Source organism: Eurosta solidaginis, chromosome 3, assembly GCF_040869045.1.
Source record: "Eurosta solidaginis isolate ZX-2024a chromosome 3, ASM4086904v1, whole genome shotgun sequence".
Lineage (NCBI taxonomy): Eukaryota > Metazoa > Arthropoda > Insecta > Diptera > Tephritidae > Eurosta > Eurosta solidaginis.
This window is the reverse complement of record NC_090321.1, coordinates 207,807,564-207,831,738: the sequence shown is the minus strand read 5'-3', so window position 1 is coordinate 207,831,738 and position 24,175 is coordinate 207,807,564. Positions and strand designations below refer to the sequence as shown.

The 24,175-nt window shown below is 40.5% G+C and overlaps 1 protein-coding gene across 15 annotated transcripts in view; it reads right to left on the bottom strand.

The window, feature by feature from the left end:
* Positions 1–24,175, bottom strand: part of KCNQ (KCNQ potassium channel) — a 245,457-nt gene that overhangs the window by 5,070 nt on the left and 216,212 nt on the right. For 13 of the 15 annotated variants that reach the window (XM_067774905.1, XM_067774898.1, XM_067774904.1 and 10 more), the window contains 6 exons: positions 20,851–21,032; positions 17,284–17,370; positions 13,576–14,298; positions 11,500–11,570; positions 994–1,121; positions 818–914 (listed from right to left, as the gene is read on the bottom strand). In XM_067774905.1, coding sequence (XP_067631006.1) covers positions 818–914; positions 994–1,121; positions 11,500–11,570; positions 13,576–14,298; positions 17,284–17,370; positions 20,851–21,032 — 1,288 coding nt within the window. The remainder of the gene's footprint in view (positions 1–817; positions 915–993; positions 1,122–11,499; positions 11,571–13,575; positions 14,299–17,283; positions 17,371–20,850; positions 21,033–24,175) is intronic. The other 2 variants (XM_067774902.1, XM_067774910.1) reach the window with 2 other exon arrangements.

The following is a 24,175-nucleotide window of genomic DNA, read 5'->3' as shown; positions in this document are numbered from 1 at the left end:
GAAACGCCTAGACATTTTAAGAAATATGCGGCAGCAGAGAGTATAAAAGCAGCGAAAGCTGAGTAGTCAGTGAATAGTTTTGATTTAAGCGCGCTATTGGTTTTGAATTATAAGTGTTATTGTGAAGTGCTTTCAAAGTAGTCTAATAAAGACCATTTTGTATTATTGAATATTGGAGTTATTTATTCAACAGTTTAGTGATTCGAACGTTGGTGGAAGGTTTCAAGTAAGCGGAATTTCACTAAATTCGTTACAATATTATAGTGTGTTCCTGGTGAAGCGCTTCAATTTTGGAGGTGTCCCACATACACTTGTTCCCCAGATCTATTTTGAAGCGCTTCTCAAACTTAATTATCTTCCTCGTGTCATCTCTGGGAAGAGTTGGGAAGAGAGAGGAAAAGAGTCGTCACTCGACACTTTAGCAAGAACAAAGCAACCAATTCATGCCGAATGTTTTCTCAAGAAAGTGTTGGCTAGCTTTTAACTGCATCCTGTATATTTATGCGGTGTAGTCACTTTGCGTAATTGCGATTTTTTGAAAGAGGATTAATTAATTAATTTGATGAAATCATTGATATTACACAAATACGCCACGAAAATGTATAGAAAGCATTTTTATAAATGTATCTGACAAAAAAAAAAAAAAAAAAAACACGGCTCTTCTTTGGTCAAACTCATTCGTGTTTAATTTTTGTTTTTTGTATTTTGATAATGTGATGTCACGTTCAAATAATAAAGTACAGAGAAAATCAATATTAAGACCATAAGACCGGCACAAAGCTATTTAATCGCGGTTTCATGAAACGTATATGCTCACCTGTCGCTCTACCTTAACTACACGCGAAGCTAGACTAATTTTAGAAGCGTAAACATCTTTTGATTTTGATCCCTGTTTACCCAGGATTTGATCGAGTCTAATTATCGACAAATAAAAAAAAAAATGGTTATATTACTTACAGTTAGCTTCTATTGTTTACAACTTGTGGGTATTACCTCGCATGCACATTTTTAACTCGACTCAACAAGTCCACATGACCTGCTGCATACTGCTCCATCACATCTTTAACATCATACGGTTTTAAAGCTTCTTTGAATTTTCGTCGTGCCACAAAATATTTCAGCTGAAAAAAAATAATTATTATTATTATTGCACTACTTGAAAGAGGTAGGTTAGGAACTCGCATAGACTGAATGAGTACATAGTAACATTAGTTTGCTAGACGACCAAACTGAAAACCCCTATCAAAAACCAGAACCTTTGTTTTAAAATAACTCCGTCTTCTTGGATCTATATGCTACTTGCTGCTTCTAGATCTGGTAGCTGCGTCACTGGTCACTATGAATAGCTGGAGTCTTACTCTGGAGAACACACGACACGAGCATAGTACGTGCTCGATCGTTTCCTCCTGCAACCTGCACTTTCTAAAGTTGTTATTACTTTAAAAAAATGTGACGCCAGAAGGTAGTGACCGTTCAGAATACTCACTATCACCTATCATCCTCTCTTTTTAGTGATAAGAGTAGCTTTGTGATTCAATGGTCGTAGTACCTGCAAATTTACTTCGACTCTTTGCAGCCTCCGTTTAATATCGCCCAATCTGACTGGGAAGTATACAGTCCGCTGATTCATTTCCATCAATTCCCATATGTCCTGAGACCAAATATAGATATATGTTTATAAAATCGGTCAAGTTTTTTCTGGGGATTACTATGCAAGATTATTGCCTTAATTGTTCCTTGGCTGCCAAAATAAAAGGCTATTTTCCTTCAATATATTCACTACTTGGCCACGGCTCCTAAAAAAATGATTTGACTGTTTGAAGGACCCTACCCTTTCCATTACTTTGGTACCATCGGTATACCCGTGTATTTGCTCATCTGCCATTTGAGCGCATTTGCGCCAACCTTCCACGTCTATTATGGTAATACTTAAGGGTAATCTCCGCTTAAACTCCTACAAATAGACAACACTGGTTAATTCGTTGTAGTTCTATACATAGAACAAAAGCAACAACACCAAGTTTCTTTGAAACCGCCTTACCAACGCATAACTTTACCACATGATGACATACGAAGTATGTACTGTGCATACACTGAAAGAAATGGTGCTAGTAAAATCAACAAATAGGTTCTGTTGTTCTTGACTTAACGGATATTCGGAGAAATTGATCGAATTATGGTTAATTCGACCGAGTTCTTCGTCAAGAGAACGAATTAGTTTAGTCATTTCCACAGAAGAGAAATCGTCGCTCTTAAGTTAGCAAAATTTTGTAAAATTGACAGATTCCTAATCAATCTGACTGATTTTTCTGTTAACACAACTGATCTTACAGGTCATTTTAACGGCGATCAACTGTTAATACGTGAGCAAATTTCAAAGAGAATTTTACGCTCACTGCGCTCTCTACTTTGTACTTATGACGATGGTGCCACTTGTTAAAAAATACACCAAAGTAAGAAAACCAAATCGAGAAAACACACAAAATGGAAAAACAACAAAAACCTAGTTTTTCAGTAAGCAATACAAAACGAGAAAACTCTTTTTTAGAATTTACTGTGCAAAAAATTATGAGATACCGGGACACCTATTTATCGGGTACAATTTTGCAACTTCTCGTCCAAGCGAAATGCAAAATTGCGCCCTCTTGTTGCAAAAGTTTTGTTTGAACGAACAGGATTTTTCCAAAATTAGTAACATTTTGTTCAGGTTTTTACGAATTTAGATAATATTAATAATAAGATAATAAAAAACATCCTTTTTTAATGTTGATGTTTCCGATAGCATTAAAGTTTGAGTTGTTTTGGAATCGTTTCAACTTAAAGTGTTACGAAAATTAAACTTGCCCAATTACATGTAAAGTTACTCCAGTGGTGAATTACCTTCCTGCGATTTGATTCTTTACTATTCTATAACTTGCAAGTTTTCTTTTTAAAATATTACGTCAAACATTTATACTAAAAGTTTTGTTCGAAACAATCAAGTGTGGCAACTACATGCGAGAGAAGAAATTGAGAATGAGCTGAGCTGCAACTGATAGGATTGAGAATCAGTTTTGTGACTACTATTTTCATTTCTATATTCATATGTCGGCCACCGTGGTGTGATGGTAGCGTGCTCCGCCTATCACACCGTATGCCCTGGGTTCAACTCCCGGGCAAAGCAACATCAAAATTTTAGAAATAAGATTTTTCAATTAGAAGAAAATTTTTCTAAGCGGGGTCGCCCCTCGGCAGTGTCTGGCAAGCGCTCCGATTGTATTTCTGCCATGAAAAGCTCTCAGTGAAAACTCATCTGCCTTGCAGATGCCGTTCGGAGTCGGCATAAAACATGTAGGTCCCGTCCGGCCAATTTGTAGGGAAAAATCAAGAGGAGCACGACGCAAATTGGAAGAGAAGCTCGGCCTTAGATCTCTTCGGAGGTTATCGCGCCTTACATTTATTTTTTTTTATATTCATATGTATGTATATATAGCAAGCATGCGTATTTATGTATTTACATATTTACGTATTTATATGGCGGCCGCCCTGGTGTGATGGTAGCGTGCTCCGTCTACCACACCGAAGACCCTGGGTTCACACCCCGGGAAAAGCAACATCAAAATTTTAGAAACAAGCTTTTTCAATTAGAAGACAAATTTTCTAAGCGGGGTCGCCCCTCGGCAGTGCTCGGCAAGCACTCCGAGTGTATTTCTGCCATGAAATTCTCTCAGTGAAAACTCATACGCCTTGCAGACGCCGTTCGGAGTCGGCATCCGTTAGGTCGCATCCCGCCAATTTGCACGACGCAAATTGGAAGGGAAGTTCGGCCTAACATCTCTTCGGAGGTTATCGCGTCTTACATTTATTTATTTATATGGCAACATAGGTACTTTCATACAAAGCTGTCGCAACAACTTTTTACAATTACGAATCAACGATTTGTGTGCAGTTGATTCAACATCTTGTTGCCATCGTAGGAGTGCGGGTTTAAATCCCACTCCCGCGAGAAAAGGTTTGAAGAGATTTACAAGGTATAATCGAAACAGCTGTCGCCTTGTCCGTCCTCATGTCACGTTGTTTAAATTTTTCCCAAATTATTAAATAAACTTTCAGTACTGTCTGAACTGTTTAGTTTTCCAGAGAATCTTATGAATTTACTTTTAAGCCACTGTACGCCTAGGTCAGGTGCTGGGGGACCTGGACTTATTTTATGTGTATTTGTGTTTATCATGTGTGAGTTATTGCGAATAAAGGTGTAATTAATGGTGACTTATAACCATAAAACCATAACCAGATAAAACAGCTGATCGAACCTACCTTATGAAAATCAATGTAATCGATTAATGGTGCCATACCATAACACTAACGCCATAACCATACCATTTTTTTGGTTTTTCGCCATATCCATAACCTAAAAATATTTGAGATGCTGAATTTAATAACTTTTGGCAGATTTTATTCATTGTTTTGGATACGTTATTGCATGCGGGTTTGATGGGGCTCGACCCCTCCTCTGGCCTCCGCTAGGCTGCGTTGGACTTGTCGCGGAATGCGGGTATGCTTGCCTTTCAGCACGAACTAGCTCGTCGGATATGGGTGGGTTCTATTTTCCACAGTCTACGCAGCAGCCGCAATAGAGAAAAAAAATCATACCCTTAAGTGACACCGGAGTAATCACTCCACCCTCGTAGCATCTGACCAGCCACGGCCAATAGAATCATCAGGCCCCCCACCCCTTCTAACTCTCAATACCCTAACCGTCCTTGTCTGTCCCCTTCGTACCCCTTGTCCAAGTCTCGGTTCGCCTCTTTTGCATGAGGCCGGCCAATCCGCCGCTCCTCAACCTTTTGCCAACCTAGGCCCTTGTGGCTGGCCCCTAAAACTCCCTGCACCACCATGTTCATAAGTCACTCCCCACACTCATGCCCCCTTACCACTTCCCCATGTCATCCCGTCCACGTCCGTCATGACCCCGTCAAGAAAATCATTCACCACACACGAATTTTATGATTAACAATTTAACAAATTCATTCTTTATTCACCATTTTTACTTATTTAGTAAAACGACTTTATATTCCATTTCGGTGCAATTTTTGCGCAGGGAATCAATGGAGCCAGGGGTCATCTATCTTTACCTCTATCGCAAACCCCGAAAGCCTAACTTAGGACGTCCTAATGTGTGCCCAGGGATACAAAACCAAACGTCTGCATTGACTTAAAACAAACCCTATTTGCATCCAACCTATTCTCTGCACCTGCCTTGCACCGTTCTATCAAGATAATTTTCAATACACATTTAGTGAAGTCTTCTGCTTCTTTTGTCTTATCCTTTCTTTACGAACTATGATTCAGCAAAAAAATATGCAATTTGAATTTCTTTAATATGGAAGAGAACCACATTTCCATCTTATATGCTAACATCTGTTACGATTCTGATATACAATTTATGTTTTTGTACTAAGCTAACCTTCTTTTAATTCATTATTAATTCGCGACAAGTGATCTTGACAAACAAACTTATGATATTCTGAGATCCGAGAATCGGAATTAGCTTATGGCATATTGACTATTAAAATATATCTGCATGTAAGCATTGACCTATAATCTGATCACTAATGAGTATACAAATCAACTCAATCAATTCTATAATTCATATTTACATGGGATTTGCGTGTCTGCGTGGATTGAGCCACATCATGTCAAACTTACAAAAAGGTAGATTAATCAAATGCATGTGGTATGCAACCACGATCCACTATTACTTATGAAAAATGTATGAGATTTATATATTAATGCGTATCTTTCTATACGTTTTATAAACTATACGGGAGTGTAACGAAGCCACTGCACTCCCTCCGCATGTTAATCTCGGTCAGCTAAATTACATTTGGGCGCCGTATCACCTTTGGTGCGCTTGACGACGCCGCCTCCAGAGCGATGACTCACGTATTGACGTACGCTGCTTTCCGTGTTGGCGGACGCCCTCAAAATTTGGTATTTGCCGGTGTATCGTATCAAATGCAAACTAACTACGTATACTCATGTACCTGACTATCACAAACCGCTATCTATGACTTGAATCTCTCTTAATGTGGGACCGTGGACGCCAGCTTCACCATGAAGTCACCAAACCTTGATTCTGCCGGCAAGTGCTCTTATTTGCTCACCAATGCTCAGATTACGTAGAAATGAAAGTATGTGCGCATATAAATTTACTGCGATTTACTTCTGCGGATAAATTTCTTCGGAAATTCACGTTGGACTTCTATTCTCCTTGCTGGCTATGTCCAAAAAGAAAATTTTTACCGCGTTCAGGTTGCTTGCTGTTAATTCAGAAGTTTAGCGTCTGAAATACTGAGCTTTTGTTAGTCGCCTATGCGCATATGGCCCCAGGACACGTACGCGACCATGGTCAAACAGGACGGACGAGATGCATTTTTAGGTCTCATTGGCTCCATGAGCATGTGATGGACTGCAGTTGGTGGACCTAGCAATCTTTTGACGCTTTGATGACACAAGGTTTGTTTTCAACGGTTGAAAGCAATCGCCTAGCCATCGACGCTCACCATATCACTCCCTGTCAATCTGCATGGTCGTGCCTGGTGCGTTTTATCAGAGATAATGTTCGCATTTTTCGCTGAGGGAACATTAATACAAGCCAGTAGGTACTACTGGGTGATTGGATATTTTTTTCGAACATGCTGCAAACTGTGGAAAGGTTGAACTTTATGACAACTTTTAGCTTTTTGTGGTTAGCAATTCGGCATGTTTGATTACTTGTCAAGGTGCGAAACGCTTCAACCTATGAAGTTGAGTCGGATACAAACCTTTTTATCGCGCATATGGTTGTTCACCACTAAACTGCCGTAACAGGGCGAGTCAGCCGATGCAAGGCGTTGCATGGTGGGCTCGAGGAACGACAAATGTTACGCCCGTATATCTTTAGCATGGAAAATGCCTTTGGATTTGCCGTTCATATCCCCCAGCTCATACAAGCAATTTCCTACTGGTCTCAGAACCACCGCCTTCACATATTTATTCGCAAGCTTCGCATTGAAATCGCGCGTCGCGTCACTCTGCCTAAAACTTCGCCTATAAACTACCTGCCCGGGTCTGTATGTGATGGGCCTGGCCCTCGTGTTGTACACTCTTTTGCCTTTCTCGTAAGCCAGCTTCAAACTATTTCTAATTTTATCCCTCAGAAGTTTCAGGCGTATGTCCCGCGGTACAACCTCTACTTCGGAATCGTTAGCACATTCCAGCCTGCGTAGTATTTCGTACGTCTCTCCATGCTGCACCATGGATTGGCCGAAGACTGCCTTGTAGGGCTCCGTCCGGATCGCCTCGTGAACCGCGCTCCGAAGGACTAAAGCTGCCGTTGAGAGATGAGTATCCCAAGACTTTTGATCGGTTTCATCAATGTATGACCTAATGATGGCCAGTAAGGATCAGTTTATTCTTTCGGACGCGCTATCCTGGGGTGAATAGGCGGCCGTACGGACATGTTTGACCCCATAACCCTTAAGGAAATCACTGAACGCATACGAGACGAACTGCCGGCCGTTGTCCGAATGGATTGTCCCGGCATACCGAAGATGTTAAAGATGTCGTTTTCTAAGTACCGGATCATCTCCCTCGAGGTCGCATTTCTCACAGGCTTGACGAATACGAATTTTGAATAGTGGTCGAGGACAACGAAGATATACGAATTACCGTCACGAGACCTCGGATAGGGACCGCAGAAGTCTATGTACAGCCGCTGGAAGACTCTTCCTGTCTCGACACGATCCCCCATCAACCGTCTCTGTATCGCGTTTGTTGCTTTGTAGCATTTGCGCACGTCACAGTTGCGAACAAATTCTTTAACCGCAGAGAACATTCCAGGCCAGAAATACCGACCACGAAGCCGGTTGACAGTCTTCGCTACGCCGCCATGTCCTGCCGCTACGCCGCGATGCATCTTCCTCAGCAGCTCCCCTCTCAGTCCCTCAGGTACCCAAACTTTCCACATGGAATCCTCGATTTCATCGTCTCGGTGGAAACGTACACGCTTGTAGATCACGCTGTCATGTATCCTTACACCGGGCAACTGTTGGGAAGTATTCTCCACCGCACGCTTTAGCTGGTTGTAACTCTCAGACTGGAATTCCGGACTACTTAGTGACAAATCGGCCCGGAAAGTGTCATCACTCAATTCGTCCATGTGCACTCGGCTCAACGCGTCTGGGACTACATTCTTTGCGCCCTTTCGATGTACGATTTCGAAGTCGAATCTTTGGAGCTTGATGCTCCAGCGCGCCAAACGTCACGAGAGATCGCGTTGATTCATGAGCCACTTGAGACTCATGTGATCCGTAATAATGGTGAACCGAACTCCGTCTATATACGGCCGAAACTTTTGCACACTTACCACCGCTGCTAAGCACTCCAGCTCCGTGATCGTATAATTTCGACGCGTCACGCTGGACATAGAAAGGCTTCGCAAAGTCCGGATTGACCAATACTCTCGGTGATACCAGCAGGTTCTTCAATTCTTGGAAAGCAGCAACAGCCTCATCCGTCATACAAAACTCCTTCTTCTTCCTCAGACAATCCGTCAACGGTGACGTGTTGGTAGCAAAGTTCGGTACAAATCTCCTGTACCACCCTGTAAGTCCCAAGAATCTCCGAAGTTGTTTCATCGTTTTCGGTACGGGAAACTGCACCATCGCTTCGAGTTTCGCCTGATCCGTCCGCAGCCCTCCCTGACCTATAATAAACCCTAGGTATGGGATCTCCTTTTGGCAAAACTTTGATTTTTGCACATTGATGGTCAGTCCGGCCTTCGCGAGGCACTCTGCTATCTCAGACAAGTGTTGAAGATGAGCGTAAAATTCGTCAAACGTTTCGGAAAATTCCTGTTTCCTTTCGTTCATTGCCTGTCTAATCTCTTCGTCGCAATCGGCTTTCCTGAACTGGTTAAGCAACGCGCTACGGAGTTCGGAAAACCCTACATTTTTCAGCCAAAACAGTCCTGTGCCGATCCCTCAAAAAGCAAATGAAAGTTGGCGTATAAATCCACTGAAGAAATATTGTGACGCTTTTGCAACGTTTCCACCCGAAACAAAAACCTTTCAACGGGTATTGACTTCGAGTTTCCGGAATATCTCAAGCCCCAATCTTTAATTATTTTAAATTTCAACTTATCGACCCGTGCGACCCCGGTATTACCATCTGGTGAATTGGTGAACAGCCGCCGGCAGGCCTCAGATCGCTAATCTCCTGAAGGACCACTTGACTCGCACTCCCCGCCCGAATGGTCTACCAACGCCTGACCCCGATTTTTCGTCTAATTTATTATTACTGTGGTGTTCTTCCACGGCTGAGACCCTATCCCCCAAGCTATGCACGTCCTTCTGAACTTTCAACATCGCTTCATTGATAGCATCCGTCGTGGTTCTATTTACGTCCAATTGGTATTGGAAGAACATCGACTCGAACTTCTGCAACAGCTCGCCGCTGACTTTGTCCAACAGCGACACCTCTGGCGAAGGAATGTCACCCACGGGTACGATCCGCTGGCCTCCACGCGATGTCTCAACCGCTTGATTTCTATCACCGCCTATGGTGCCTTCTTCCCTGCCGGCATCCTCTTGCTCGACTATGGCACTTTCGTCCTCGTCGGCGACTGCTTTCGAAGTCCTATCTTTATCCCCCACTTGCTTCTTATTACTGCCATGCAGCCCTGCTTTCCGCGAACCCCTTCTCGTCATGATACAACCGAGCTATTATCTCCTCACACAAAAAATTTTGTTCGCGAAGCACAAGCAGTGCGTTTATAAAATGTTAAAGTTTCTATACGTGTGTCGATATGTAAGTTTCAAGTTTCAAATAAAGTGTAAACTTAGATTCAATACAGTAAATATGTATATGTATACTCAGTATACTCAGTTATTTCTTCCGAATGTTAAATTCTGTGCGTTAAAGCAGCGCATCAACCCTGATTCAGCTCAATGTCAGTTCTAGCAATTACCGTGTGATATAGTATTTCTTTACTATTCCGTGTGAATTTAAAATAATGAATGAATTGTTTCAAAAGTGCGTGTGATGAATTTCTTCCCAATCGGAAGCCCCCGTCAAACTACCCCAACCCCTCAAACGTCGTCCTAACCAACACCCCTGGGTGGACACTCCACAGCCATACGGACTTGCCCCTCATCGGCATGGGATGGCCACGAACACCCACTTAGCCTAGACCGAATTTAGGACTACCTCAAGTGTCACGCACACGCGTCGAAGCACGACACTGTAGCCGCCCGGCCCGACCTAAACCGAACTTCAGTAAGACGCGTATGGGCTACCTCAACTGGTGCGCCCTAAAATCTGACGCAACCACTGTAGCCGCCCACAAATCGAACTGAACTGATACCTCAAATCGCATGTGTGACTACCTCAAGTGCGGCGTCCTGATCCACCAACTGCCCCGTAGCTGCTCCACTTCGACCTGAACAGACCCCCCGCTATTACTTCAATTGTACTAATATGCCTTCGCACAATCATCCGGACATACTTCCCAAAATGAGCTATGTCGGGATTCCGCCCTTCCTAATGATGATCATATTTGCCACAAAATTTTTAGCCAGATGCTAAAGTATTAAAATTGAAAAAAAAAAATAATGTAGTACCCACTTTCGTGGGCCCCACGTTGGCCACCATTTTCTTATTGCATGCGGGTTTGATGGGGCTCGACCCCTCCTCTGGCCTCCGCTAGGCTGCGTTGGACTTGTCGCGGAATGCGGGTATGCTTGCCTTTCAGCACGAACTAGCTCATCGGATATGGGTGGGTTCTATTTTCCACTGACCAGCCACGGCCAATAGAATCATCAAGGTTAAGGCACCATTAATCGATCACATTGGAGATGGATATGGGTATGGTTACGACTATGGCGTTAGGGTTAAGGAAGTTTAATTTGGCCTTAAGGACTGACTGCCGCTTCTTGACTTTACATAATATAGAAACGCCATAACCCTAGCATACTTGATAATATAAGACGACGAAAAATGTGTCTGAAGCTGGAGTCATTGGTGCCGTATGTCGTATCGCTGTATCCGTATCCCTAACGTAATCAGCTGTTTATCGTTACGACGGTAAACCAAAACCCAATTGGTTGGCTACGATACGGTTACGACTTTAGCAGCACCAATAATCGATTGCATTGATTCTCATAAGATTGGTCGAATCAGCTGTTATAAGGTTACCGATACGGTTACCGATAAAGCACCAATGTCTCCAGCTTAATGCATATTGATTTCCTGTTGTTCTTTGTAAAATCTGGCTTTATGTTTTCATCAGAACAATTTTTCTCTATAACGAAAAGTTGTCTGTCACCTCTTGCCAAATTTGGTTCGGACATTAGGCAGCTTCCGCTTGTGCCATCTTCAGCGTATTTTTTCTCGATAAAGAAACCCATTTCGATATAGATCAATTCATTCATTCACTCTCTCGGAACATTTTCAAAGCATACCAAATTAATAAGTTACCTTTCTTATAAATCTTATGGCCGTTTTATGCTGGCACGTTAACTGCGTATATCGCGGCTCTTCATCTTCGTCTAAATACAGAGAGAGAGAGAAAGTAAGAAAAAAAAAATGTATGTAAATTGTTGTATACGAGTACTAAGAAATATTGCCACTTTTTTGTTTTACAATTTTACAAGCACATAAATCCAATATTGTACAACAACAATTAAAATTACAAGTACAAGTATACCTACTAATGTAGGCACGAGTAAGTATAGGGTTAAAAAAATAAATATGAAATGTACGAGCGTATGTATTGAGTATATGACATATGTTACTATATTGGTTTATTAGATATAAAGTTAAAAATAAAAGGAAAAATTGGTTCCAACTAAACAACAAAATAAGAATTAGAAAAAAGGATAACAACAAATTTTAACAGAGTGCATTTATGAGCGATAGGCCTACATATGAGTTTAGGTATAAGCTTTTTAAAGAAGTTGAGATACCTATCAGAGGAAATTTTTGGACATTATTATAAGTCTAGCTAAAGTTTTATACTCAAAGATACAACAAAAGTCAAGTTTTCAATGCGTTACAGTTTTCATGTTTCCCTTTGATAGATTAAGTGGTTCATTTCAAGACAAATCGACAGTTTATTGCAATCGAATACTTTTAATCGTGAGTATGTTGCTTCTATCAGATTTTTTACATTATAAACAAAAATTATATTTTTCTATAAATGTTTGGAAGTTTTGATCTTTTCGGGGATATGATCCTCGAAAAAATTTCGAAAGTCTTCAACCCAAATTTGAGAAAAAATGACAGAAAAAATTGATATTAAAAATTGATCGCGGGGAAATTTATTGGTTATATTCTTCTATTATTGGTCTCTGAATCAAATTTTAAGCTCCAAGTCTCTAGCTCTACGGAATTTTTTTCTTCTTTTGTTATTTGGTCCTGCGTTAGAAGTTCAAAATTTGTAGCTAAATGGAAGGGTCCTTAGAAATGTATCATAAGTTCTTTCTTGTTTTGTATAAGATGCTCCGTTTAGAATAACGGTACGTTGATGTAGCAGAAAAACTAATTTTAGATATCAGTATTTGAAAAACGTGTTTGGTTTGGCTATAGCCCATGATTAATATCCTCATATTCTCCTACTCTTCGTTCTCTTTAATCTCTTTCTCTATCCCTACGACCTGTTCTAACATCCTTCGTCCTTTCGCCCTATTTCTCCTCATTTGCATCTATCTCTCCCAATCCGTATCCACCTCTCAGCCCGTCCCTTCACATTTACTTTTCCCTTTACCACTCCGTCGTTTTAAACCCGTTCCGCTCCAGCCCCTTCCCCCATGTATATGATTTTTTCGAAAGGCTCCATCTCCAGTCCACTTTCTGAAAAAATTTACCCCAAACACCAACCTAGTCAGAAATCGCATCATAAATAAGAACATTTAGATTAGGTTGGTCCCCTAGTTACCTACAACCAGTTGTTCTTATAGAATATATCGGCGCCTATTTCAATTCGCGCAAAAAGGTTACCCCATAGATCTAGGGAATAAGGTACTTGTCAACGTTCAATCAAATTTGAATAATTGGCTACGGAAAAGAGCTAAGGTTATATTAGAAATTCATTAGAAAATAGGACTTATGGCGGCTAAGTATTCTTAAATATTTTAATTTTTGATGGAATTTTCCGAACTTTTTTCATAAGTTTTCCAAATTTTTTAAAATTTGTTTTACACATTATTTTAAAATTTCTTGTTAATTTTTTTTTCACAGCCCTGTGCTTTATGACGAAAACAAAGTTTAGATGAAAATGCATAAGATATCAATTGCAACCATAGGTCGATTTGATGTGGAATGACCCCACCCCATACAAATTTTTTTTTTTAACACACGCAAACACACATAAAAAATGTTTTTTTACGATAGATTTCTGAAACAATTTATATATAGGAGAGCGCTTAATGCTTGACACTGACGAGTCTTATTACCACCATATTACCACATCATCTATCTAAGCATACAATAAAAGGCTAGCTGCATTTTTCTACTTATACGTAACAACTAAAAGTTATCCTTCCAAATACCCACTGTCAAAACCCCTGCGTCGGTCTGCAACAAAACCCCAACCACGACGTTCACGTCCACCATGAGCACCTCCTCCACCAAAACCATTTGCACCGTCATCTCCAGCACCGCCACCATCAACATTTTGAGCACCAAACCGGAATCGTCCCTCACGTATACTAGCAACCCGATTATCGTGCACACTTGCGAGTAAACGTGGCTCAAGAATTTGCGTACGATTATAGAGTCGATCATCATTTGACTCATCATCACAGTTCAACATTTGTGGCAGTGAAATATTCGAACCAAAAAAACCACCCTGCTTAAAGCCACAAAAAGCCATTGGCGGCGGCATATTTGTTATGGCTGATGTGCTATCGCTCGGACTATTCTCTTTCAAAACAATTTTATTCGCTATTAATGAATTGGCTGGCAGTGAGGAATTATTTTTTTTATTTTTATAAAAAATGTTTGTTGGTGGGGCAGTGGGTTCCTTAAAATTAAGTTGTTTTTGTTGTGTTGATATGCAATTACGTTGCCGATTAGTGTGTTGTTGTTGTGGTGCTTTTTGTAATTCTTGTTTCTGCTGTTGTTGTTGTTGGTGTTGGCGGTGTTGTTCCAATTCTTGTACTTGTTGATCCTCTGTTTGCATTTGATTGTTGTCCGTTGTCGCATTCCTACAAAAACTTCCAAGAGAAATTGAGCTGAACCTTCGCTGATTACCGGTTAAACGGTTATTGGATTTCGCTATGGGTGAAACGAAAATTTGTCAAAAACATTTACGTCCAAGACAGATAATAGCTTAGCTTTTTGGAAGTTAGCAATACGAGAGAGCAGGGTAGGGATGAAGCTAAATGGTCATGGAAGACTGTCTGATTCGCTTATGTATGAGTGCCGCAGAGATGGCTGGATTTCGAAACATTCAATGATAATTTAAAATTTTTAGATTGGGATGGGAGAGAGAAAGTTAAAGGAAGGGAGAGGTAGAGGTGGCAGGGGTAGATGTTGATATAGAGGCAAAGGTAGAGGTAGGGGTCACGGTTGAGGAGGAGGTAGTGGTAGCGGAAGAGGTAGATGTAGAAGTAGAGTAAAGGGAGAGGTTTTGGGCAAAGTTAGAGCGAGAGGTATACAATATTAAGAAGACTGCAGTTCCCCATTGGGCTTCTTTCCTGTGGTTTGTTAAATAACACAGTCGTCAGGCAATGACTCGCCCAACCGCTCACGCCTCTCTTCCCTCTTTTATCTTTCCAATCTTTCGATTACCCCTACAGCTCCCGCTAAAGCTCGTACGCTCCTTTTGTATTTAAATTTCAAGGGCCATGGAGGCAGGGTTTTTCTTTTAGAAATCTTTAGGTTCACTGCCATAATCACCGGAAATTGACTGCATGACCTGGATACTGAGAGAATGGGGATCCCTTTAAACATAATTGGCAGGAGCTGCGGCAAGGACACTTTTGGTTTCAAACTTTGGGAAGTTACATACTACCGGAACCTCAGAAAAACAGAGCAATTGGCGCCCGCTCGCTTCTTGCGGTCGGGTCTCTAGCATCCGGGCAGCACAGCAATCAACTATTAGAGATGAAGTTTCCACGTGGAAGCCGGACTTTCAGCTCTTTGTTGAACTTGGCGTTAAAGTTGCCAAGAACGACTTTTTTTAAAGGCGCCGGAAGCGCTTACATTTGCGTTTCTGACGCTCATATAATTCGTTGTTCTCCCCATCGTTTTTATACAGTGTCCGTACATGTGTTCGGTTTAAAATACATTCTCCGCATATCTTGAATGGTCGTCTAATGACTTTTGCAGTGATCGTCATCAAAAAAATGTTGTCTCCCTTATCCGAGACTTTGGTCTTACGTGGCATATCCAAAGCCCAACGTACAACATGTTCTGCTTGGATTGATATAGGGCCGTTAGATCAAAAAACTCGCTTGCAGCTGTACCTCCTAGTTATCACACGCAACCGATGCAATCACAAATCTGGGCTAGATTAAATCGATTATATTTAAGTCGTCTGATCAGGTTGTAACCTTCTGACAAACGAATGCTCTGTGACTGCCTGGGTGCAAGCACCCGAGAGTAGTGAACAACTTGCACGACATGCATGATGATCAGGGGCTACCACACTTACGCGGACTTGTATAAAAGGTGCCAGCCATTTGTTTATAGCATATATATGAGCCATAACCGCACAAAGAGCTTAACCGACATTATTTTTGATTTTTGTTTTTGATGGAAACCGAAAGGCCATTACCATATGCACCAGCTCCAAAAAAATCAAAGTCCTACGAAATACCGATAAGAAGTTATAGATAAGCCAATTTTGGCTCAAGTGCACAAATCACTTTGTTTATATTTTTTGTGCTCGCAATGTGTAGGTGAAGCCCTTTTTTCCGAGAAAATTTTGTCATTTTAATACAAAGTTTTTACATTTTTGTGTGCATGTTTCGATTTTTCATGTTTTTGATTTAAATATTTACTTCTTGCAAACACAGTTGAATATTTTTTAGATTAAGATTTTTCTTAATAAGGATTATAATGAATATAGCGAAACTATTGTTGCAGATTTCAAATAAAGTTGCACTAGTTCCATACAGCGACACCGATTCTTCAGAGGAAATAGTTGAAGAAGATACTTGTGTTGGGAAACGAGGTACTACCCAAAAGACTTCTACGAAAGTAGGGACCTTCTACTTTAGTTTATACAGGAGCTTACAGAGAATTTTATCGTCAAATTATTAAGATTTGAAATCACTTTGTGATAAAAATATAATTCCCGAAATTTTCCACAGACAGTGCCTCAACTTAAAACACAACTCTTTTATCACAGATACATTACCAGTTACTGATGTAGAAGACGACAATGTGAAATGAATAGATTGTACCTTAGTTATATAGTTTCTATTTAGAAAAACTTAGTTTAGTTGTAAATTTAAAATATTTGTTAATCAGTCTGCATCTTTAAATATGAATTCCGTCTAGAAATCTGAATAAAAACATTGATCTGCATCACCAACCATTGTCTTTGTTGTTTTCAAATATGTATTTTCTAATATTTTAGTTTTGGCTTAACCGACACTTTCAAGTAATGATGTCTTTTTTTTGGAAAGCAAAAAGGGAGTAAGCGACAAATGCGCCATTATTATTAAAGAAATGCAAAAAAATCCCACATTAGTATACGTCAATTACATAGTCTTATATACACTCCAACTTTAACGTTACTATCTAAAGTAATCGCAATATAAATATAAAAAAGCGTCTACTGAACAATTTTGTTTATGCCGGTTAAGCCCTTTCTGCGGTTATGACTCGATATATATTTGGCTTTAAAAGTGTCAAACGTCAAAAAAAGATGAACTTTCCAAAAAGTTAGCTTAGGTTAAGATACCGAAATCAATATCAATGTTGAGCAAGTTCAAATTCGTTATTATTTTGACTAAAATTAAACAGCATAAAACAAATTTAACGTTTTGAAAAGGGTGCTGCCATTTAAAAACCTCCTCAATAGCAACTGTACCCATCACCAAAGCATTATCCACTCAAATATGCAATTCGTATTAATGAACCTTTCCCATGCACCCTGTTTATTTTTAATTCGAACTAGTTTCAATACAATTTTATTTAAAAACTTATTTTGTTTTGAATAAAACGTTTTTCTGTTTTGTTAGAAGTGATAAACAACTAGACGACAACATCCATTAGCAATGACTTGAAGTTCACAACAACTGCACTTACCATCGGAATTCTTTTTCAAAACAGTTGTTTCTAGCACCGAATCTTCACTAAAACAGGAATCTAAAGTTTTGCCATTTTGTATAATTTCTGGAAAAGTATAGAAGAAGGCAGCAAAAAGTAATAAAGAATATAAATCAGGAGAAATATCCTTTTTTGGAACAAAGTGTGTGGAACAACTAAAAAAAAAACACTCACAGGGAAAAAAGTACGAGTACGCAGTAGTATTAAATATTCTATTTTTTATTAAAAGTAATATAACAACAACAATAACAAAAGTACTAAACACTACGGACATCGTATTTTATGTGACAAAAGTGCGAACGCATTTAACGAATACTCAATATTGGAAGAAAATGTATTTTCAAATTTTCGGGGCTTAACTTAATTCGCTTGAGGGAAATTTTGCATAGCCCCAAAAATACAACCCTGCACAATTTCTTTTGTTGAAACGCATACTAGAATTTATTCAATTTAGAATCAAACACAGTTAGTTGTAAAATATAAGTAGGTATATATGAATAAAACCTGAATTTATAATTTTCTGGGGGTATATGAATATGAAAAATAATTGAAACGAGTGTGCGAGTACTTTAGTGCTTAAATAGTACTTAATAAGTTGTAATTAATGTTATAATAATTATGTAATTATATATCCATAAAATCGTTGTTTTTTGTGCATGAATTAAAACGAATTTGATACGCAAGATGAACGCAAGAAATGGCAGAGCAGGACGATAAGGGTTACGATTACAAGACGTTTACAATAAAAGTAATCTTACTTTCTAACTTTGCACTAATTACGACTTAAATATTCGTTGCTCAATTGAACTACTACTTCAGTAATCGTTAATGCGAAGATTTTTAATTGCTATAACTGTAATTTTAATCGAATTGCCAAGCAATCGAATTTAACAGATTTAATCAACTGCGCACAATTACAAAACGATTGCGAATGGGTAAACGTAATTTTAATTCTTTCAAATAATGATTACAGTAATAATTACTAGATTTAACTAGGAGTATTTTCGTAATGGTAAGTTGATAGTATATGAAATAACGACTATTGTGATTGAAGCTGCTGCTATGTACATTAAAGATTTTACCGAATTTAAATTTAGAATAATTTGAAATTACTTTTAAGTTACCGTCATCAGTACACACTATTATACACGATAGCAATCGTAATAATGATAAATCGATCGAAAACGTAATTTTTGAAAATCAAAAGTTACGACTACTGCAATTGGAATCGCATGTAGATACTTAAATTAACAAATACAGAAATGTATGAGGTTAAAAGAATCATTACACCTACTACGTGGAATCGATTAAACAAACTTTTTAGTCCTTATCGCTCAGCAATTGTAGAAGTGAGAGAACGAAACGAAGCAGATAACTGTTTTCTGGATGAGAATGATTGCTTTGTCCCAGTGCATCTGTATCCAAGTTTAGAGGGATGTAAGTACAGCAGCCTCGGCAAGTATCCTAATTTGAGTTTAGGCATTCATTTTGCATAATCGTTATCTTCTCTGCAATAGGGCAACTTCTACTAGGAGTATGCGTTACAACGCACGGTATTGGCCTGCGGAATAGGGTGCATAGAATATACTCGCGAAACACAAAAGTAAAAGCCTCGGATGCAATCTCTTTTTTTTCTGATGACCACCACGAGAAAACCTTAAAGGACTATTTTAAAGACCACAATCTAGTGGCATATACCTGAATGTCCAAACTCTTTTAGGGGAAGGTAACGACGCCTGGCCCTTTCCATTGATTGGTGTCTTCGTCAAGACAAAAGCCGACAGCACATCCACGTAGGATGGGACAAGGCAGAAGGACGATAGGGGCTTACCACGTCTACTACAGTGGTAAAAGGAGCAAGAGTGCAATTCAGAGCCAAGGTGTTGGTTTTGTGGTGGACGCTACCTGTAGTGCAACGCTGTGTAGGGGTCGCCCACGCGCGGTATATTGGAGTATTATCGTGACGCGAAGAAGAAAACGTAACACAGAACGGCGTGAGTGCGAGGAGCTTCAGATGCTGACTGATAGATTTAATGCCCCAAAATTCTACCGAAAACCCACTGAACTGAACCTTTCAAAAAAACCATGCAAGAATGTTAATGGCAACCTCGTAACTGGCTGGTACACTACTTACTTAATTGCCTCTTAACCGTTTAAACGGTTATGACCGTCCAACAAGGCGCGGCAGGCGCTTCTTTGCTGTGCTAACTGTCGACAATGGCTGAACAAAAGGGAATTAAAATCTTTTTCCACCTGATCTTTACAGCGGAGTGGGGTCTGCGCTTTTCTTGACGCACATAGTGAATTTAAGTTGTGGATGTAACATTTCTCCCCATTGCTATATAGCGATATATAAAAAACCGTTGCGAAATCTGACTCTGACGAAGTTAGATTTGCAATATCCTGGCTAAAAACCAAAAAGGTGCCAGCTGACTACGGACTACCCAACGAGGTGTTTAAACACAGAGGAATTAAAACCTCGATTGTTTTCAAAGCTGTCATTGATTGGCTCGAAAAGGATGCTTTATCTGAATTTAAGTTCCCACTTTAAAGCTAACAAGGCTATGCCAAATAACGCTGTGGAGCACTGCCAGCCCTGAGGACATATCCGCGTTATTCGAAATAAGAAAAGGTGACTCCTTTCGGACCGGCCCAGTAATGATTGGGAAGGACCTATCCGAGCCATTCGAAACCAGACAAGGCGATTTCCTTACGAGCGATTTGTTTTACCTAATGCTGGAGAAAATAGTTCCAGCAGCAGATCTAAACCGCAGTTGCTGGCGTATGTTGATGATATTGATATTATAGGCCATAACAAAAGCGCAAGTTCTGGGAACCAGCGAAACCAATGCCAGCTTAAAAATAAAATAAAAAAGTGCTGCTTTGAACTAAGTAGAGTCCTCTCCTGGCCAATAATTACCACTTGCTCATCATACCTGTCGTCATGTATGGCTGGAAATAATGGACGGTGTTTAGAAAAGATGAAACATTCCTTAAAGTGTTCGAGAGAAAAGTTATCCGCATTAGATCAAATCGCCAAGGCGGTAGAAGCGGGAGTCATTGGTGCTTTATGTCGTATCGCTGTAGTCGTATCCCTAACGTAATCAGCTGTTTATCGTTACGACGGTAAACCAAAAACCGATTGGTTGGTTACGATACGGTCACGACCTTAGCGGCACCAATAATCGATTGCATTGATTCCCATAGGGTTGGTCGAATCAGCTGTTATAAGGTTGCCGGTACGGTTACCGATAAAGCACCAATGTCTGCAGCTTGAGCGTATATTATCCAGAAGTTAACATAACGCCATAAAAAGTTACATGCCATCCGACCACTTATACATTTACCGTGTGCAATTTCTTGCTTGCGTTTTTTCATTTCAAACTTATTATGCGATGATTGCTGATATTACACTTCGTATGTGTGTTCCTTTTCGTTAGTGATGTAAAGTTTTGGTGCTAATAGTGTGCTTTAGTATGTTTCTTTACACATACGTTAAACTATTTATGAGAATAAGTAAAAATACTTTAAAGTGAACCAACATACCCAAATTTTCCACAGAAGCATTTATATCTCGTATGGTACGGGTATATTTGGTGATCTTTGTTGAACCCTGCGGTATAATCGTGTTCACTTCACGAGGCGGCAAATTTTGAGCTCGATGCCGTCGTATTGTTGGGAGGCGTGTTACGAAGGAGGCATTGTGCTTAAAGCTAGATGAAGCTCGTCTAAATTGATAGAAAAATATACACACATACATACAGAAGAATAGGAATAAAGTAACTGCAACATATAAAACAAGGAAGAATATAGAATTTGTCGTATGAGAGATTTTTTAAAGTGAGTTAGTTAGTAGTAAACATTGACGTACGTTAGACGTAGACTAGACCTACTACTACTAATTTACAAAAATTAAGAAGTCCTTCTAAATTTTTTTCCGTGTAAATGTTGTATTTGTGAGTGAAAGAGTTGTTTGAGGAGTTTGTTAGCCATATTTAATTACACACAATTCACAGTGACTATATTTTATAGCTCGCTATCTAATCTAGCGAAAGTTCTAACATTTATGATGTGTATGTCACATATATGTGATGGGAAGTAAGTAGCTCCTTACAAATTGGTTGTGTTTTGGCACTTGAGAGCATGTGGTGTTGAAAATGACCTTCAAATGCTGGTGTTTTGTATATTTAAATGTTAATATTTATTATTGTTTTTACCTATATTCACTTAAATTCTTAAATAATCTATCCCAATACTCCGAACTGTAAAAATAAAATAGACATAAAAAATATATATACACATTTGTAGTTAATTGTTGAGACCCATTGTAGAATGTAACGAAATGTCAAAAAAACCAAAAACAAAAAAGTGGGGTGTTCATAAGAAAATCGCAGGTGTTTTTTTATTAAGTCTGCTACTCAGCTCTCAAACAATTTGAGCCAACTAACTGTATATGTATATGGCGTCAACTAGTCATCCTAAGAATCTAGTCCCCGTCAGCCATGCTGATGTGACGGTGTAAAATCCAATACGTGAAAGCTGCAATTGGCTCTCAAACTGGAGACTCGGATGTTGTTGTTGTTGTAGCAATGCTCGCCCCACCTAATAGCCGCGACCGATCAACAATTGTCATCAATATCCTCTAACGGGAGTCCAAGGAAACGTGCCGTTTCAACAGGGGTGGACCATAAGGAAAGGGGTGTTAGAGGCGTTGGTTCCACATTACAATTGAAGAGATGGTTGGTGTCATGTGGGGACACATTGCAAGCGGGGCATACATTTTGTATGTCGGGGTTGATTCTGGATAGGTAAGAGTTTAACCTGTTACAGTATCCAGAACGAAGTTGAGCAAGAGTGACACGCGTTTCCCTGGGGAGTATGCGTTCCTCTTCCGCAAGTTTTGGATAATTTTCGTTAAGTACTGGATTCACCGGGCAATTCCCGGCATAAAGGTCCGACGCCTGTTTATGGAGTTCACCAAGGACCTGCTTGTGTTTTTTCACTTCATACGGCTGGGTTCTCAGGTGCCGTATTTCCTCAAAATGCTTACGGAGATGACTCCTTAAGCCCCTAGGCGGTGCTGGTTCATCAATCAGATGTCTGTTGGGATGCCCAGGTTTCTGGGTATTCAACAGGAACTGTTTGGTCAGCATCTCATTTCTCTCTCTGATGGGGAGTATTCTCGCCTCATTATGCAGATGGTGTTCTGGGGACATAAGAAGACAGCCCGTGGCGATTCTGAGAGCAGTATTTTGGCAGGCCTGTAATTTCTTCCAGTGGGTGGTTTTTAGGCTTGGCGACCATATGGGTGACGCGTAGCACGTAATCGGCTGGCTAATTGCTTTGTATGTAGTCATGAGCGTTTCTTTATCTTTTCCCCAAGTACTGCCAGCGAGGGATTTGAGGATTTTGTTACGGCTCTGAATTCTCGGAACAATTGCGGTTGCGTGCTCACCAAAATGTAGATCCTGATCAAACGTCACACCCAAGAATTTGGGGTGTAGGACAGTCGGTAGCGTAGTGCCATCGACGTGGATGTTCAAAATGGTCGACATTTGGGGCGTCCATGTTGTAAATAAGGTCGCGGAAGATTTAGTCGGTGATAATGCCAGGTTTCGCGAGGCGAAAAAACTGGAGAGATCAGGGAGGTAGCCGTTTATTTTATTGCATAGCGCATCGATCTTTGGGCCTGGGCCTGTGGCCATTATTGTGCAGTCATCGGCGTAGGAAACGATTGTGACTCCTTCCGGTGGTGAAGGTAGCTTAGATATGTAGAAATTAAACAAAAGTGGGGATAGGACACCACCCTGTGGCACCCCTTGTTTAATTCTCCTTGGTTTTGATGTTTCGTTTCTAAATTGCACCGATGCCTGCCGACCACCCAGATAATTTGCGGTCCACCTTTTAAGACATGGGGGAAGGGTAGACCCTTCCAGGTCTTGCAGTAACGAGCCATGGTTGACCGTATCCAAAGCTTTTGATAGGTCTAGCGCTACGAGTACTGTTCTATGGTGGGGGTATTGATTTAAACCGCAATTTATCTGGGTGCTAATGGCATTAGGGCGGTGGTAGTGCTATGGAGTTTTCTGAAGCCATGCTGATGAGGGGCTAGCTGCAAATTTGCTTGGAAATAAGGGAGCAAAATGGCTTCAAGCGTCTTTGCCACTGGCGATAGGAGAGATATCGGACGATACGACTCACCTATGTTAGCTGGTTTCCCAGGCTTTAGTAGTGGGACCACCTTGGCCATTTTCCATTTCTCAGGTATGACAAAGGTGGAAAGAGACAGATTGAAGACATGCGCTAAATATTTGAAACCCTCTTTCCCTAGGTTTTTAAGCATCGGCATGGCTATGCCGTCTGGGCCCACTGCTTTGGATGGTTTAGCACGACCAATGGCGTCCTCGACCTCTTTAGCGGTGATGGTGATTGGTGACACGCTGAATTTGTGTTTATGTGCGCGTCTATTGGCTCTCCGTCTATCTTTGTCGACCGTAGGATGCATTATATATTGTCGGCAGAAAGCGCTCGCGCATTTTTTCGCGTCTAACAGCACTTTGTCGCCAAAGGCGATGGAAACTTTGTCTTTGTGCTTAGTCGGATTCGATAGGGACTTTACGGTGGACCAAAGTTTACCCACACCGGTAGAGAGGTTACAACCTCTTAGGTGCTCCTCCCATTTCGCCCGCTTGTGTTCATCCACAAGCAATCTGATGCGTTGGTTTATATTCCTTATTTGGGGGTCGCCTGGATCAAGCTGTCTTATAAGGTCACGTCCTCTCGCTAAGTTTGCGGCCTCCGCCGAGAAGTGGGGCCGGATTTCGGGAATTCTCCCAGCGGGAATGAAATGTGCCGAGGCGGATTTAATGAC